The following is a 16,312-nucleotide window of genomic DNA, read 5'->3' as shown; positions in this document are numbered from 1 at the left end:
TGACACATCCGTCTGGAGACAGTTCAGCTCCGTCCTTGAGAAGATTAACAAAAAAGGCGTTTAACAGGAACTCCTGGCAAGGAGGCGGGGGCTCGAAAATAGTTACCAAGTAATTCAGTAGTGACTGTGGCGTTTAAAGGGAAATCTAAGCATTACACAATCAGCCAATGACTCATAAATATGGCACAGCTGTAAAATACAACCGTAACACAGTCTGCAGCAGCTGGACATGGTGCAGACTGTGTTTCTGTAATAGTTACTACCTGGATATTAGATGTAATCTCATTACATACAACATTACGTTTATTAAAATGTCTGTGATGTTAAGCTTCTGGTGTAATTATTACTCAAAAGTACTTTTTAAATAATCCGATATGTGATTTACAATTCTAAATGTTCGTGTTTCAAACAGACATCCTTGTAAATAAAAACTCTTCATAATGAAACTGATTTGTCAAAGAATAACCCGCAGTACTTTATTGCCAAATGACAATATCTCGATTGCATATTTACAATTAAAATCAGTGCAGAAACTTTTGCATTTCAAGTCATCGTGAAGTCGAAAATCAATCAGAGAAACGTGTTTTAATCTGAAGTAACTGGAGCAACTCTAAACAACACAGAGCGGCGCCGACACAAGAACAGAACCACTGTTTGCACGAAAGAAGAGAAGAGAAACGTAAGAGAAAGTAAGAGAGAAGGAAGTCGTGTTGGGTTTTCATGTCATCACTGCGTCTGCTAACACTTAAGAAACTGCCAGAATCATCGCCTGAACAAGCCGCTTCGCCTGAAGCTACATAATAAAGTGAGTCATTGTTTCTTTAAAGAACGCATCATTTGGTCGCTAACTCATAACTCTATAATCTATAATGTGTGGAAACACTCCAACTGAAAAACTGACAAACGTTTAGACAAATGAGTCCTTTAATAATCTAAGACACAGAACACAGGTTTGTTTTTTGGTCCTGATCAAGTCAAGAGTTCTATAAAAAAGGTTTTGAGGTCCAGCGAGTCCCTCAGCATCAATCTGTATATTAGCCAATTCACTACTGTGGTACTATCGTCACAGGATGCACATCAAACTGTATTAAATCATCAACACATAGCTGAAGACTGTCTTTTGAGGAAAGCTGATGTCACATGTTTGTAGAAAAGAAGATTGTTCTTCGTGTCACAACTCAACACAAAGGTTTCAAAGTGGGCAAATAAAACTTCTAATGCAAAATACACATGAACAGTCAAAACAAACAGCCGCACAAATAAAGTCTCCCGCTGTTTGTACGGTGAGAAAACAAAGTGCTACAAACACTTACAGCAACATGAACTTCACACAGCTGCACTCGACAGATAAAACAGAATGACGATGACGTTACATCCGGCGGGCGGCAGCCAACATTCTCCTTCTGCGTCTCGTCTACAGGGACGTCTGGACCCGTATGTCTCAAGCACTTCAGAATAAGAAGTCACGGCGGAGCATCTTCAGAGGTCCTTTCAGCAGCGACATGTTATAACTGTCAGCTCATGTCCTCTGGGGTCTATAAGAGCTGGACGTGAATATATAACATGTCATGTTCTGATTAAAAGGTTTTATTTTCTTTAACTTTGAGTTTCTCTGCTAACGTAAGCTACAGTTGTTAGCATGTCCAGCTACAGTAGTAACCTAGCATTACTTCCCAGGCCAATCGTTAGCACAGTTCTAACCACCTACTGAACTTTGGGTGCTTCTCATTACGCTAACTTGAGCTTCCTCACATGACAAAGTGTTCCTCCTCTGCCATCATGGAGGATCTTCCAAACCTTCAAATGCACCTCGAGGGGAGGAAACACAAATGAGAGAGAAGCAAAGAGCTTTGCTCCGTCCTCGCTTCTCTCGCTCACGTCGTCGCTCGGAGGAGCGAAGACGCGAGTGAAGGACTCGAGGGGAAACGTTAGCATAATGAAAAGCTCCTGTGTGAGGTTACCGGTAATGTTTCTTAGACTAATTAGTTAATTAATTACATCATCGGCAGATTAATGGATAATAAAATGAAGTGGTCTTTTATAAACACAGTAGAAAAGGATCCTGGAGGTTGTGATGGACTGACAACACGAGCAGAGCGGCAGAAGAAACTCTTTAAAATGGTTGTTTTGAAGGAACAGTGAAGAGATTAGATCTTAACTAACACAGCGCTCTGCTCCGACAGAGAATATTACATCCCAGACTTTCAATGTGACTTCGAAGGTTATTGTGATGCGTTTGAGAAATACGGGCCTGGTCAGCAGAGCTTCTCCGGGTCAGAGGGAGAAGCCAGCGGGCCGGGCTCCTGCCTCCAGCAGACAGCCCTCCACCCCTGGGTGGTCCTGTGGGCCCGGCTAATCCCCGTGCTAATCCAGGTCCAGGATCTGCTCAGCAACAACGTCCATGAGTGCAGCGGCCTTGACGGAGCTCCCTGCAGAGCCAGTGTCCACAAACATCTGGGGTATCTCGTTGCCAAAGTAGATCTTGCTGTTGGTTGCGATGGCCTTGTACTTCATGAGCTGCAGGTACTCTTTCGTTAGCTTCATCTGCAAGAAGGGAACCAGAACTCAAATTATAGAGCGGTGTGGACTTTCTGCTTTGCATTCGTTTAGGGCTTCTCTATCGGAACCGTGTTAAACCATGCCGCTGATTTGCGTTTTCATTACCAGTTTCAGCACTTTGAGATGGAGCATCCCCCCACCCCCCCCTTAAACAAGAGCGTGTTGGAGAATATACTAAACTTTGTCTTTTTACTAGTTTACGTTCTGCAGCTGCTGTTGCACTTAGTGTGTGTACAAGAGGGACACACGACTTAGTCATAAAAAAGCAACTTTTGACCCTCTTGATCGTATATCCCAAAGGATTGTGGGTCACAATAGCCAGAAAAGCAGGCATACTAAATAATACGGTAGTATGGGTACTGTAGTTAGTGTATCGTGTTCCTGCTGATGAGAACTCGACATTTCCTGATTTTCCTGTTTCATAATAAAAGCTTTTAAAATAAAAAAAACAGGGGACTTTTATTGTGAAGAATCTATAGGAAAAATATAGTAAATACAAATCGTGTTAATCACTGAATCAGCAGAGCTTTGGTTGCATCCTAAATAACGGGTATTGTGCGTCATCTCTACCTTGTTGCCGTCGGCAACTTTCTGTGACGTGTAGAAGTCGGCGTCGGCCTTGGCTCTCTGCCGGGCGACGAAAGCTCCGTCTGTGAATCAGAAAATAAAGCGTGAGAGTCAACAGCAGGTTGGTTTAATAAATCCTGCTTTAGTAAAGCTGGTGTAAACACTGAGACCCACAAACATGAGCTCCATCTAATCAACTGGTTCAGACTCAAACAGTGAACCAGTGAACACGCAGCTCCCACTGAACTCAGCACCTCTACAACATGTTGGAGCGTGTCCCGTTCATCCAGAAGAGCATTAGAGAGGTTAGACACTGATGTCCAATCTCCGTTCTAGTTCATCCCAAAGGTGTTCAATGGGGTTGGGATCTGTGCAGGACAGTCAAGTTCTTCCACACAAACCCCTCACTCCGTGTCTGGACCTGGTCATGCTGGAACAGAAGGTTCTTCCCCAAACTGTTTCCATAAAGTTGGAAGCATACAATTGTCCAAAATGACTTAAGATGAAGCATTAAGATGTCCCTTCACTGGAACTAAAGGGCCGTGCTTTACACCGCTCCATCCGACGCTTGGCGTTGTGCTTGGTGATGTCCGGCTTGCATGCAGCCGCTCGGCCATGAAGCTCCCGGCACAGTTTTGGTGCCGATATTAAAGCCGGAGCTGGTTCTGGAGTCTGCAGAACTTTTACGCACTATGCGGCTCAGCACTCGGCGACCACGTTGGAATTCAGGTAGCTCTTTAGAAGGAGCCATTCTCTCACACGTTTGTAAAGGCTGCATGACTCGCTGCTGGATGTTATACACAATGAAACACCTGACTTCAATGATGAAGAGGAGTGGCCCAATACTTTTGTCCATACAGTGCATGTTGATGCTTCAGGCTGGTGATCGGTTTTATAACCGTACAGTCAACACACGTAGAAATGATTCATGTTGTTACATGTGACGCCTGAGCCTCTGCACAGTGGAGGTAAGTATGTACTCTTTACTCCTCCTCTTCATCGGATAAATAAAAGGGATTCACACCCTTGTTGTCTGTCAGATAATAATCTGTAATAAGGATTACTTTAGATTAGATTTATCTGATCTTTCCTTTAAGTAGGATTTAGAATTTAGAACTGTAACTTGTAATGTAGTACTTTTACTTTGTACTTATCCTTCGTTCATTGATCCGAGTACTTCTTCCCTCGCTGGATACAAACCTTCAATTTCAGAAATCCTTTTTTCTGTTTGCTTCTCCATGACCTTCTGTCCGTACTTGATCTCTGCCACTTGTGCCACTTTCTCAGCCTCTGTAAGACAAATACAATTAGTTAGTGTGTAACTTTAGTGTGTAACTTTAGTGTGTAACTTGTTTAGTGTTTAACTTGTTTAGTGTGTAACTTGTTTAGTGTGTAACTTGTTTAGCGTGTAACTTGCGTGTAACTTGTTTAGCGTGTAACTTGCGTGTAACTTGTTTAGCGTGTAACTTGCGTGTAACTTGTTTAGCGTGTAACTTGCGTGTAACTTGTTTAGCGTGTAACTTGTTTAGCGTGTAACTTGCGTGTAACTTGTTTAGTGTGTAACTTTAGCGTTTAACTTGTTTAGCGTTTAACTTGTTTAGCGTGTAACTTGTTTAGCGTGTAACTTGTTTAGCGTGTAACTTGTTTAGTGTTTAACTTGTTTAGCGTGTAACTTGTTTAGTGTTTAACTTGTTTAGCGTGTAACTTGTTTAGTGTTTAACTTGTTTAGCGTGTAACTTGTTTAGTGTTTAACTTGTTTAGCGTGTAACTTGTTTAGTGTGTAACTTGTTTAGCGTGTAACTTGTTTAGTGTGTAACTTGTTTAGTGTTTAACTTGTTTAGCGTGTAACTTGTTTAGTGTTTAACTTGTTTAGCGTGTAACTTGTTAGCGTGTAACTTGTTTAGCGTGTAACTTGTTTAGCGTGTAACTTGTTTAGTGTTTAACTTGTTTAGCGTGTAACTTGTTTAGTGTGTAACTTGTTTAGCGTTTAACTTGTTTAGTGTTTAACTTGTTTAGCGTGTAACTTGTTTAGCGTTTAACTTGTTTAGTGTTTAACTTGTTTAGCGTGTAACTTGTTTAGTGTGTAACTTGTTTAGCGTTTAACTTGTTTAGTGTTTAACTTGTTTAGTGTGTAACTTGTTTAGCGTGTAACTTGCGTGTAACTTGTTTAGCGTGTAACTTGCGTGTAACTTGTTTAGCGTGTAACTTGCGTGTAACTTGTTTAGCGTGTAACTTGCGTGTAACTTGTTTAGCGTGTAACTTGTTTAGCGTGTAACTTGCGTGTAACTTGTTTAGTGTGTAACTTTAGCGTTTAACTTGTTTAGCGTTTAACTTGTTTAGCGTGTAACTGTTTAGCGTGTAACTTGTTAGCGTGTAACTTGTTTAGTGTTTAACTTGTTTAGCGTGTAACTTGTTTAGTGTTTAACCTTGTTTAGCGTGTAACTTGTTTAGTGTTTAACTTGTTTAGCGTGTAACTTGTTTAGTGTTTAACTTGTTTAGCGTGTAACTTGTTTAGTGTGTAACTTGTTTAGCGTGTAACTTGTTTAGTGTGTAACTTGTTTAGTGTTTAACTTGTTTAGCGTGTAACTTGTTTAGTGTTTAACTTGTTTAGCGTGTAACTTGTTTAGCGTGTAACTTGTTTAGCGTGTAACTTGTTTAGCGTGTAACTTGTTTAGTGTTTAACTTGTTTAGCGTGTAACTTGTTTAGTGTGTAACTTGTTTAGCGTTTAACTTGTTTAGTGTTTAACTTGTTTAGCGTGTAACTTGTTTAGCGTTTAACTTGTTTAGTGTTTAACTTGTTTAGCGTGTAACTTGTTTAGTGTGTAACTTGTTTAGCGTTTAACTTGTTTAGTGTTTAACTTGTTTAGCGTTTAACTTGTTTAGCGTGTAACTTGTTTAGCGTTTAACTTGTTTAGTGTTTAACTTGTTTAGTGTTTAACTTGTTTAGCGTGTAACTTGTTTAGCGTGTAACTTACGTGTAACTTGTTTAGCGTTTAACTTGTTTAGCGTGTAACTTGTTTAGCGTTTAACTTGTTTAGCGTGTAACTTGTTTAGCGTGTAACTTGTTTAGCGTTTAACTTGTTTAGCGTGTAACTTGTTTAGCGTGTAACTTGTTTAGCGTGTAACTTGTTTAGCGTGTAACTTGTTTAGCGTGTAACTTGTTTAGCGTGTAACTTGTTTAGTGTGTAACTTGTTTAGTGTTTATTGCACTTCTCTGTTTGCTCACCGATCACAGCTTTGATCCTTTCTGTTTCTGCCTCCTTCTCCACAACCTTCTGTGTCTGTTGAGAGATCAGCAGCTTCGTCTTCTCGCTCTCCCTGCAAACACGAACACACACTTTAACAACAAAACACACACACACACACACACACCTGGGCATGTACGGTTTAGTCAGGGCATCCAACACTTCACATCACCTTCAACACTAGACTTGGGCTGACATGAGGGATTCATATTATAAGTTTGATGCATCGTATATTCAGAAACATCCGAGTAATAATTTGCAATCATAACTTGGATGCCGACGGTCAGAATTACAATAACTTCTATATAAAATGTAGAGTTGTGCTCAAAAACTCCACCAGGCAGCGCTGAGTCCTGCAAATGTTTAGGGAAGCTGCAGTCCTTCCAAGATCTAAACCTGTGACATCACGGACACACGGACTGAAACAATCTGCTTATTAAATCTTTGCTTTGCATCTTCAATGCTTTGCCTCATTGGAAGACACAACTGCTGGTTTAAATGGAAACTGGCTTTGTTTTAAGAGTGGGGGGGGGTTACTGTGTGTGCGTGGTTATTGTAATCTCCTGTATGATCACATATCACATCAGCTCAGATCTGTTTACATGCCTGGCCTCCAGTCATGTAAACAACACCAACGCACAGGCTGCAACAACAAAAGTCAGTTTCAACATATCCTCAACGGCTTATTAGAAAGTGAAACCAAAAAGTAAGATCATCCAAAGTCTCACGTCCACTGCCAACACAGAGCAGTACATCCAGTTGAAGTTCTGCAAGTTATGTTTTTTGTTAACAACACTGAACTTCTGCGACCGTCTGACTGCACCGTCTCTGCCTACACAAACAAATAATAATAATAAATACAAGTATAAACATGTAGTCAGGGTGTGGATCTACAAATATGAATTAAGGTTATTATAAACATGAATAAATATATACGTCTATGCGAGTATAGTCTCGGCCAGGACTCCCAGGAATACGTTTGGTAAAATAAAAGGTGAAATAGAAGATCTGTCATCTTGAAAGTCCGGCGGCGTTTTCAACTAATACATTGAATGTTAGCTTCACCGGCTCGTTACAGCTGATCTAACTGACGTTTGCTGACATTTAGAAAATGATAAAGAATTTTGTAAATCTGCCAAACTAAACTGCAAATGTGGCGTTGTAAGAGAGTTGAGACACGGTCCACTTCTCTGAGAGGAACACCCACCAGTTACACAATTAATCAACAAGTGCATGTTGCAATAATCAGGTTGTGTGTGGGAGTCAGAAGTCAGACAAACCATGCCAACATTCTTTCCTGATTTTCCACTGTAGCCGATGTCTCAGTGCTTCTACTACAACTTATTGTAAATCCTCGACTTCCTCTCTTAGTCACAGTTTCTAAGAAGAAGCACATGCTGCCGATTCATGAGGCCGACGTGAGAAGCTCACAGACGGACATGAAACAGCAGAGTCTTACAGGACTTGGCAGGGAGGGGGGTGCACATCAAGTTTATCCACTTGGGAGGGAAAGTTATTACACAACGCAGGCTGCTGCAGGGGTCAGGGAACATTCCTCGTTGGGCACGGAAAAAAGAGAAAACTCACATGAGCTCGTAGTTCCTGCGAATGCTCTCTGGGATAACGGGCTTCGTGACACGGACCGCCTGTGGATCAGTGGCAGACAAACAGAGACACAGAGTCAACGGTGAAGTGCAGGAACATTAAAGGCAACATGGAGCCGGAGACAAAGCCCGTCCTGTTTCAAGCCCTCTGAACCGTGAGATCATCTCACAGAAGTGACTGCCATTGGGATTTTAAAGGTTTCTACAGATTTACAGGAAACATAAGTCCAGAGTATTAAAGCCCAGCGGAGCGTTTAACACTCAGGAGGGAGATGTGTGTATCTCTGCGGGAGGATTCAGTGTGTGTGTGTGTGTGTGTGGGGGCACTCAGGCTCCTTTTAAAGCCAGTCCTAATGTTCTTTAGAATGATGTCTGGTGTTGTTATAAGCTCTGCAGGCTTTAGGGAGGCTGTGAAAGTCAACATGAGGCTGAAAACTGTTGCTTTTTATGGCTTCAGCTCTGGTCCACACTGGTTCTGTGCTGCAGTCCAGTTTAGATCTATTTCAGAGTTTATTTATATTTATAAGTCCTCATGTTCAGAGACAACAAGGGGACAGAAGGTAGAACTGTGAAGCTGATGCAGCACACTCAGTCCAGTCTGGATGTTATCATAAACCTTCTTCCATTCTCTTGGTTAGATAATAAACTTCATGGTGCTCACAGCTTTCCTCGACTAGTTGATTTCCCAGAATGCACTTAAACAAAGCCCAGCGTGCAAACAGCTGATGCAATCCATCAGAGATGAGCTTCTGACACAAAGCTGCAGAACCAAAGATGCAGAGATACCGACCCAGCTGGACCGGCATCGTGACAGCGGGACCATGGATTCTAGCTTTATATACTACAGACATTCTGAAGTAGAATAACTTTTAACACGTGTTGCTGCATTAACAAGGTTTACACTTTGTATTACACGAGGCTGTGTGTTACTTTCGTGTATTTGTTTTACAAAGTTATGAATGCCTTATGTAAAGGAAAGACCGCAGTCACTTCCGCAGATTATGAATGAAACTCTGGTCCCGCACGGCATCAGTGCCTCCCGACAGAACACAACGATGACAGCCACAACTCAACACGTGTGTTGTGCATGGACTGCATTGCATTCTGGTCCACTGAAGCTGCTGCGTGTTCAGAAATGTGCATCTCGTATTTAAACCCAGAGACGTGTTACTTCTCAGAGATAAACCCTCGTTTCATTAAAGGCAGTGCAACATGATGGCTCTGTGAAGAAGTCCAGGCTTTTTGGTAGAAACACGTCAGATGTGGATAGAAGCTCCAAAGTAAACCTTAGAAATGTTGTTATATATTTAAGTGCTGACATCCAGCCTCTCTGTGAGGGCGCGGCAATCAGTTCAGCAAAGGAATAGAAACATACATTATACATTGTCCGGGGCTTAGTTCTGGTCCAACTACACCTGAGACGCTGGTGAGCCTTCCTGTACCTGTATGATGAGTCCAGGAGCCATCGATGTGAGATCCTGTTGTAGCGTCAACTTCAGGTTCTCATCGATTTGGTCTGTTGGGGTAAAGTGCGAGAGCGACACGGGGGGGGTCAATGTCAATGTCTCTGTAAATGGGTCTCATGTCTTCAGAGGAACAAAGTGTTTACAGACAATAGAATCTATTTATCTACCGAGTCACACAAGGTCACTTTAATCAACTGAAAATAAAAAGGTAACGTCAGGTCAAGCTGGACGAGGATTCAACAACACGTGTAAAATAAAGCGGGACAGCCAGCGAGCGCTGAAACACGTCCTTCAGCTTTATTATGGGATATTTCCTAGAAACAACAAACAACACAGCAAGCAGGAAACTTCCAGGCGATCTCCCTCAAGCAGGCTGCCACAATATTTAGGATCTGAACGTCACTAATCAGCTGTTCTGGTGAGTTGTGGAGCTTCAAAGTGAGCGAGTGAGAAACAATAGAAACAGCCGGTTGGGACGTTCCGATAGAAAACAAATGAAACTTATTTAGTCGCTGACGCTCGTCCGTCAGTTTGGACAGTGTCACGCATACAATGCGTTACAATACACAAGTGTGCGGCTCCAGAGATAGTTACTGGTATCAGGCAATACGTGCTTCAAAATACATCCGGATGGAAGTAATCCGCTTTAATCTAAATGTATAAAACATTCTTCAGGATCACCATAAGTTTTGTTAAGTATTGTTGGCGCTGCTCCACGATCAGTGTTTGCTACACAACTTCTAATCTGTTTACTGTGAACAAACCTTTAGAATGAATATGCATGCGTCTCATCATTACGCCGGGTAGTTTGTAAAAATGTGGCTCTTTAGAGACGGGCTGATGCAAAGCAGGGCCGTCAGGTGCTCTGAACCCTCAGCTGCAGCCGCTACAAGCTGTGTGTAGACGTTCCACCCCGTGTGCAGCACTCACCAAACAAGCCGATGTAGACCTCCTGCAGCGAGTGAACACTGCAGAACTGGTTGAGCTCATGGTGAACTTTGTTGAATATCAAAGCTTTGTCGTAGTCCGCTGTGAAGTTCTTCACTATGTCGAACACTGCAGCGAGAGGACAGAGTGACACGGAACAGAGCAGGTGAGAGCTGCAACAAACACACGTCTGATGTGACCCCAGGAAGAAGGTTCAGGGTCAACACATGGTTGGATGTTTGGTTTACCTGCTGATGGCACGAGGTAGTTCACCACTTCTATACGGTCGAAGTAAATCATCACTCCTCCACTGGAAGAACGCAAACACACAACATGAACCAACTACACAAGATCAATCAGTATCTTCAGTCTGCGTGACGCCAACAGTTCAGAGATGTGTGTGTGACGCTCTGACAGTGTGATGTGTGTGTGTGTGATGTGTGTGAGTGTGTGTGTGAGTGTGATGTGTGTGAGTGTGTGTGTGAGTGTGTGTGTGTGTGTGATGTGTGTGTGTGAGTGTGATGTGTGTGATGTGTGTGTGTGTGTGTGTGTGTGATGGTGTGTGTGAGTGTGATGTGTGTGAGTGTGATGTGTGTGTGTGTGTGTGTGATGGTGTGTGTGAGTGTGATGGTGTGTGTGAGTGTGTGTGTGAGTATGTGTGAGTGTGATGTGTGTGTGTGTGTGTGTGTGTGTGTGTGTGATGGTGTGTGAGTATGTGTGAGTATGTGTGAGTGTGTGTGTGTGTGAGTGTGTGTGTGAGTATGTGTGAGTATGTGTGAGTGTGTGTGTGTGTGTGTGTGTGTGTGAGTGTGTGGAGGCTCAGACCTACCCGGTGCCACACGGCACATTCTTCACCTCGTCTGTCTGCAGCGTCGTCTGCAGGAATAAAACATTTCATTAGTTTTGTGCAAAAACATTCTGAAATCAAAACAAGAGACTGTGGGAGTAAATCCATCAACACAATATGTTAAAGTGTGGAAGGAGAGAATTATGTCTTTATAATATGCATTAGTGTTTACTGTTATTATATATTATTATCTCTTATTATACTGCTGTTTGTTTTACTTATCGTGTGATTATCACGTGTATATAAATGTTTGAGGACTAATGTTTGGACGCTGCATCTCAAGGGTTTTATCCTCTAAATTATGTTTTTAAATAAATAAAATCTTTTACTGCGGTAAAATAAATTGAAGAAAGCTGGATTTGAGTTGCAGGAGTCACGCAGGAAGTCCTGGTCAGTATCTTTTAAACTTCTCTATGACCTTATAAACCTTCACAAAGCTGCTTCATATTAACAGATTTATGCAAAGTTCAAGGTATTCAAACTTCCATCCTCCTGGATCTTCATGTTATCCGTGCTTTAGATCAGCTGTGACCGGCTGTCTCCTTCCCTTTTCAAACACAGTTTAATGAAACAGTCTGGTGTCCAAACTATCAACATTTATAAAGAGTCTCTTCGTCCAACACACACGTACTCCTCTGATGTTAACATCAGCCCTGAGCAGCACATCACATGCTCACTGTGTATTACATGGGTGTGCGGTACCTAAACAGTGGAACCAGTCTTACAACAAAAGACCAGATAAAGTCTACTTCCTGCTGTCAGCGCTGCACGATGAGGGGAACATGCGACATGTGAGATACTATAAATGAGCATATTGAAGTGTACTCAGTTTACTGCTTAAAACAACACTTGCACTTTTCTACTGATACTCTCTTTCAACGAACACAAAGAATCCCTGAGTGCAATATCGAACTCTTTCATGTCGTAGAAGTTGACTTTAAAAACAAAATATTGTGCAGCCCTACCTACCACATGCTTATACATCATGGTCTGAGCCTTAACACCCGAGAGGGATCCTCTTGTGTTCATGCAGTACCCATTCAATAGTAAGGATTTAGATTATTCTACATGTAGAATTATGAATATATTAATAATATATTATCATTCATACACACAACATGTGGTATTTCTGTACACGATAACTATTGCATGTTTGATAAAGTTTTCACTTCAGAATTGAGGATCCAATAAACACACAGTGCGTCGTGCAGATTATTACGGATTTGGGATTTAAAAATAAGATCGACTTCACTTCACTCACCTGGACAGGTTTGTAGGTTGTGATGAATGGAAGCATAAGATGGAAGCCCGGGCCGCTGGTGATGGTCAGTAGAGCCCCTCCCCTAACACACACACACACACACACACACACACACACACACACACACACACACACACACACACACACACACACACCTCTTGCTTGTTATGAACACTCTGATATTTACTGCATGTCTGTGCAGGTGTTGACACTTTAAATACTGATACAGAGGCTCCACAGCTGCTTTTTTTTTTTTTTGCAATCTTAATGCCCAGGTATTTATAGCTGTCACTATTTAACAGTCACGTTGTTTACAGCAAACATCTTTGAAGCAGATGCTCTCTTCTTTATAGTTTCCATTTTACAACACTTATGTCTCAGGCACACAACAGGAAATGTGTGCTGCAGTCTCACCTGTAGTAAACTCCAGTGTGTCCCTCATCGATCTTGTGCACGGAGGCAAAGAGCGCTGCTCCTCCGATGGCAGCGATTATTGAGAATATGGCACCCCACTGTGCCATCCTGCTGGCAGGCAGACAAGAGACAGCATGTGAAAACGAGCAGGTGGGAACAGAGATTCTCTGTTGGTGTTTACACAAAGTCTCGGCTTAATTACAATCAAATGCTCCGAACCACAAGTACTAATAACTCTGTCTATCCAGCAGCTTGTGTCGTACTGCTCTAACATGTTGAGTTGGCTTCTTATTCACTGGGTTATCTCCTCTCAGCTCAGGCTTAGCCCGGCATCAGCTGGGACTCAATGACCTTGTCACACTTAAAGAGGATTGAAGTTGAAGTGCAAAAACATTGTAACCTCTTGTCATACATAACAAATCTATGGTACCATTTCACAGTATCTGCATGCACACATGTGTGAATATGTTAGCTAGTTTAAGCTGACAGACGGATGAGGTAGTGTTTGTTGGTAAGGATTTGCAGATACAATAATCTGGGTACCGTGCCAGCTCAACACTGGACTCTCAGAATCATAGTGTTATCGGGCAGTGTTGATATAACTTCCCTTTGTATGTTATATCCAATTAAATTCAGATTTCTTTGTGTATTGTGACTTTGTTCTTTTACAAGACTCTGGTCTGCAACTATTTGATTTGTTGCTAGTCATATTTTTCTTGGGAAGCGACTCTCAATTTGAACAGAAATAAACAAAGATATAATTAAGTTACAACGTATATGCAAACAAGAAATGCATCCTGACAGTTAAAAATAATGTTTAAGAAACATGTAGCTTTGCTGTACCATCCTGCATGGACAACCCGGATGTGATTACTCGCTTATGCGTATCGTGTTATAGGCGTAAAAGTGTACATATAGAATATTGTTTCAGATCGTGTACGAATACAAAGGGTCTTCTGGCAATTTCAGAAAACAAATCATCGACCAAACAGAACCCTTCAGATTTTGAAGAGTGGCGGACACAGCTTCCTGATTCACGGACAGGAAAGCTGCAGCAGTTCAAAGTTCAAAGTTATCAAAATACATATAATTATTAGGCAACACACGTATGCCGAATGGTAGGAGTGAATTACAAAATATGTATACAGTCGTAAAACAATCAAATTATGACAGATGTGTATGACTTATTAGTAAGTTAACTTAAAATATACAAACATTTGAAAAGAGTTTGGTTTCAAAGGCAGCTAGCTGTAATAGCATAATGTGAGTTATATTGTTATTGCTGCCTAAAAAAGGAGCATTTTTAAATAGCAGACTGGTGTAACGATAATATTAGTAATTTAGATGTTACAACGTAGCTAACTTTACATTTCACGCGTTACAAGCACAAGACAGCGCCAAATACTAATTAACCTTTGCTACCGTCACAAGTTAGCGACACAATATCAGCACGTCTTTCATTCCTTTGACATGTTACTGTTATACTAAACAAGACAGGGGATACCAGAGCCTTTGTTTAAATAGACAGTAACACAATGTTCTTATTAATCGGCAGGTCTTACCTGTAATTTTACCAGAGAGGACACTAACAACAGATAACAAGCAGGCACCTCAACTGGCACCTGCGACCTTCTTCTTCTACGGTGGAAGTTGACCGTTTGGCCTCCAACCTGTTGCATTAGCGCCCCCTCGTGGACGGTCGACAAACAGCGTCTGTTGTTCTTTGAATTGAATTGAATTAATTTGTTATATATCAATAAAAAAACGTTTAATCGTATAATTTTTTGTCCATACAATTATCTTCAAACTAAACAAAATATTAGACAATTTGATAATTTGACAAGACACAACTACATAGATACTGTATATCTAAATGTGATTATATAGCCCAATATCACAAAATAAAAATGTTTCCTGTTACTTTACTATTCTTTAATCTATGTAATATGTTAATATAGTGTCTGATTTCTATTTTGAATTATGTGTGGTTTCTTTTTATTCTATTTGCATTTGGGGGTGTTGTATTATCCATATAAAATAAAGAGGTTCAAATATAGATCATTCTTATCATAAAACATATATACAATATGATGTCTCTTTTTTCTAAATTAATAATTAAGCCAGTCAATCTATATCTAACCAAATCTTTTAAATACATATACATATACAGATATTCTTGGTTCCATTGTTTCAAAACACACATTTTACATCAATATCATTTCTGGACCCTGAAACTTCTTCGGTTTTGTCTGTAACACAATATTTCTTATTTAAAATCCAATACAGCTCCTATTGTTCACATAAACAGTGCTGGAGTGGGTCGACCTGCGTTTGGGCCCCCTCGCCTGAGCAGCTGCCTGACCTGCTTTATTTAAACAGAGGCAAATATGATTAACATGTTTATTTAAAATGAAATAAACTATTTACAGTACTTACACAAGAGGCTGCATATACACTTCACACAGCCTGTATGTCTCAGAGTACAGAGAGGAAGCATGCAGCAACATGGGACAAGTGTGCAAATTCCACACAGGCTTTATTTCCATGACGAGGCTCCAGCTGAAGAAGAAAAGGCTCATGCAACAGTGACTAGGCTAAAAACAAAACTAAAGAAATGAAGTACACTATGAATAAACTGTAAACCAAATGAGTTCTGTCTCAGAGCGAATGCAAAGCAGCTGGTTATCGGGCCAGAAGCCAACAGGAGACAGTGTCGAGTCTTCCTCTCATTTCTGTCCTAATGGAAGCAACATGCTCTGTGTTTGTACTAAAAAAACTAAAACACATGGCATACTTTGTTTAACCAGGTTGAGGATGTCACGCTGACCGTGAACACATCCCTGCCCCGGGTTCGCTCTCGTTAAAGGCATAAAATGCACCAAAAGCAATGAAAAAGAGAAATGAAGGATTTAGTTATATGACCCAATGGTAGCCCTGAAGCTTTGCATGCATGTCTTCCTGTTTTTACATTTTCCAACGCTCATTGAAGCTGCAAGTTGTTGTTTTTGGTTGCAAATGTTTGTTGTTGTTGGAAGCTTAACTTAATCAGCCTGATTTTCCTGCTGAGTTTATGAGCTGGAACCCACAAACACTGAGCTGAAAGTCTCTTTTAAATGAGCCTCAGAACATTTGCATGACTACAAGTCATTTAATCAAACAATTTACTTTACTGCCTCGTTGTAGTGGCATTAAAATGTCCATAATGTGTAAAAGTATCAATATAACCTTTATCAACAACTTAATAAATACTATAAATACAACTCTGGACTGTGGAACTGATTCTCTACCTGCCAGAGGTCTTATTTAAATAAAAGTAATAACACCACAGAAATACTTAGTATCTATATATAATATATATAATAATAAAATGTTTTTAATGTACAAAACGTTTCAGAATAATATATTTGATATTATTGAATTAT

The 16,312-nt window shown here is 40.8% G+C and overlaps 1 protein-coding gene across 2 annotated transcripts; it reads right to left on the bottom strand.

Moving 5' to 3' along the window:
- Positions 1–447: 447 nt before the first annotated feature.
- On the bottom strand, positions 448–14,579 carry erlin2 (ER lipid raft associated 2). Of its 2 annotated transcripts, none has more exons than XM_029440709.1 (12): positions 14,453–14,579; positions 12,891–12,998; positions 12,477–12,558; positions 11,198–11,244; positions 10,617–10,678; positions 10,372–10,497; positions 9,418–9,491; positions 7,959–8,017; positions 6,353–6,444; positions 4,327–4,416; positions 3,130–3,209; positions 448–2,544 (listed from the first exon to the last, which is right to left on the bottom strand). In XM_029440709.1, exons 2-12 carry the CDS (start codon positions 12,995–12,997, stop codon positions 2,365–2,367), a joined length of 999 nt encoding a protein of 332 aa, XP_029296569.1. In that variant the 5' UTR covers position 12,998; positions 14,453–14,579; the 3' UTR covers positions 448–2,364. The 2 variants fall into 2 exon arrangements, with proteins under 2 accessions (XP_029296569.1, XP_029296570.1); XM_029440710.1 differs by having other exon boundaries at positions 12,891–13,001; positions 14,453–14,533.
- Between the last annotated feature and the right edge of the window lie 1,733 nt (positions 14,580–16,312).

The sequence above is a fragment of the Cottoperca gobio genome, chromosome 9, assembly GCF_900634415.1.
Source record: "Cottoperca gobio chromosome 9, fCotGob3.1, whole genome shotgun sequence".
Classification (NCBI taxonomy): domain Eukaryota; kingdom Metazoa; phylum Chordata; class Actinopteri; order Perciformes; family Bovichtidae; genus Cottoperca; species Cottoperca gobio.
This window is presented reverse-complemented; position numbering and strand designations above follow the sequence as displayed.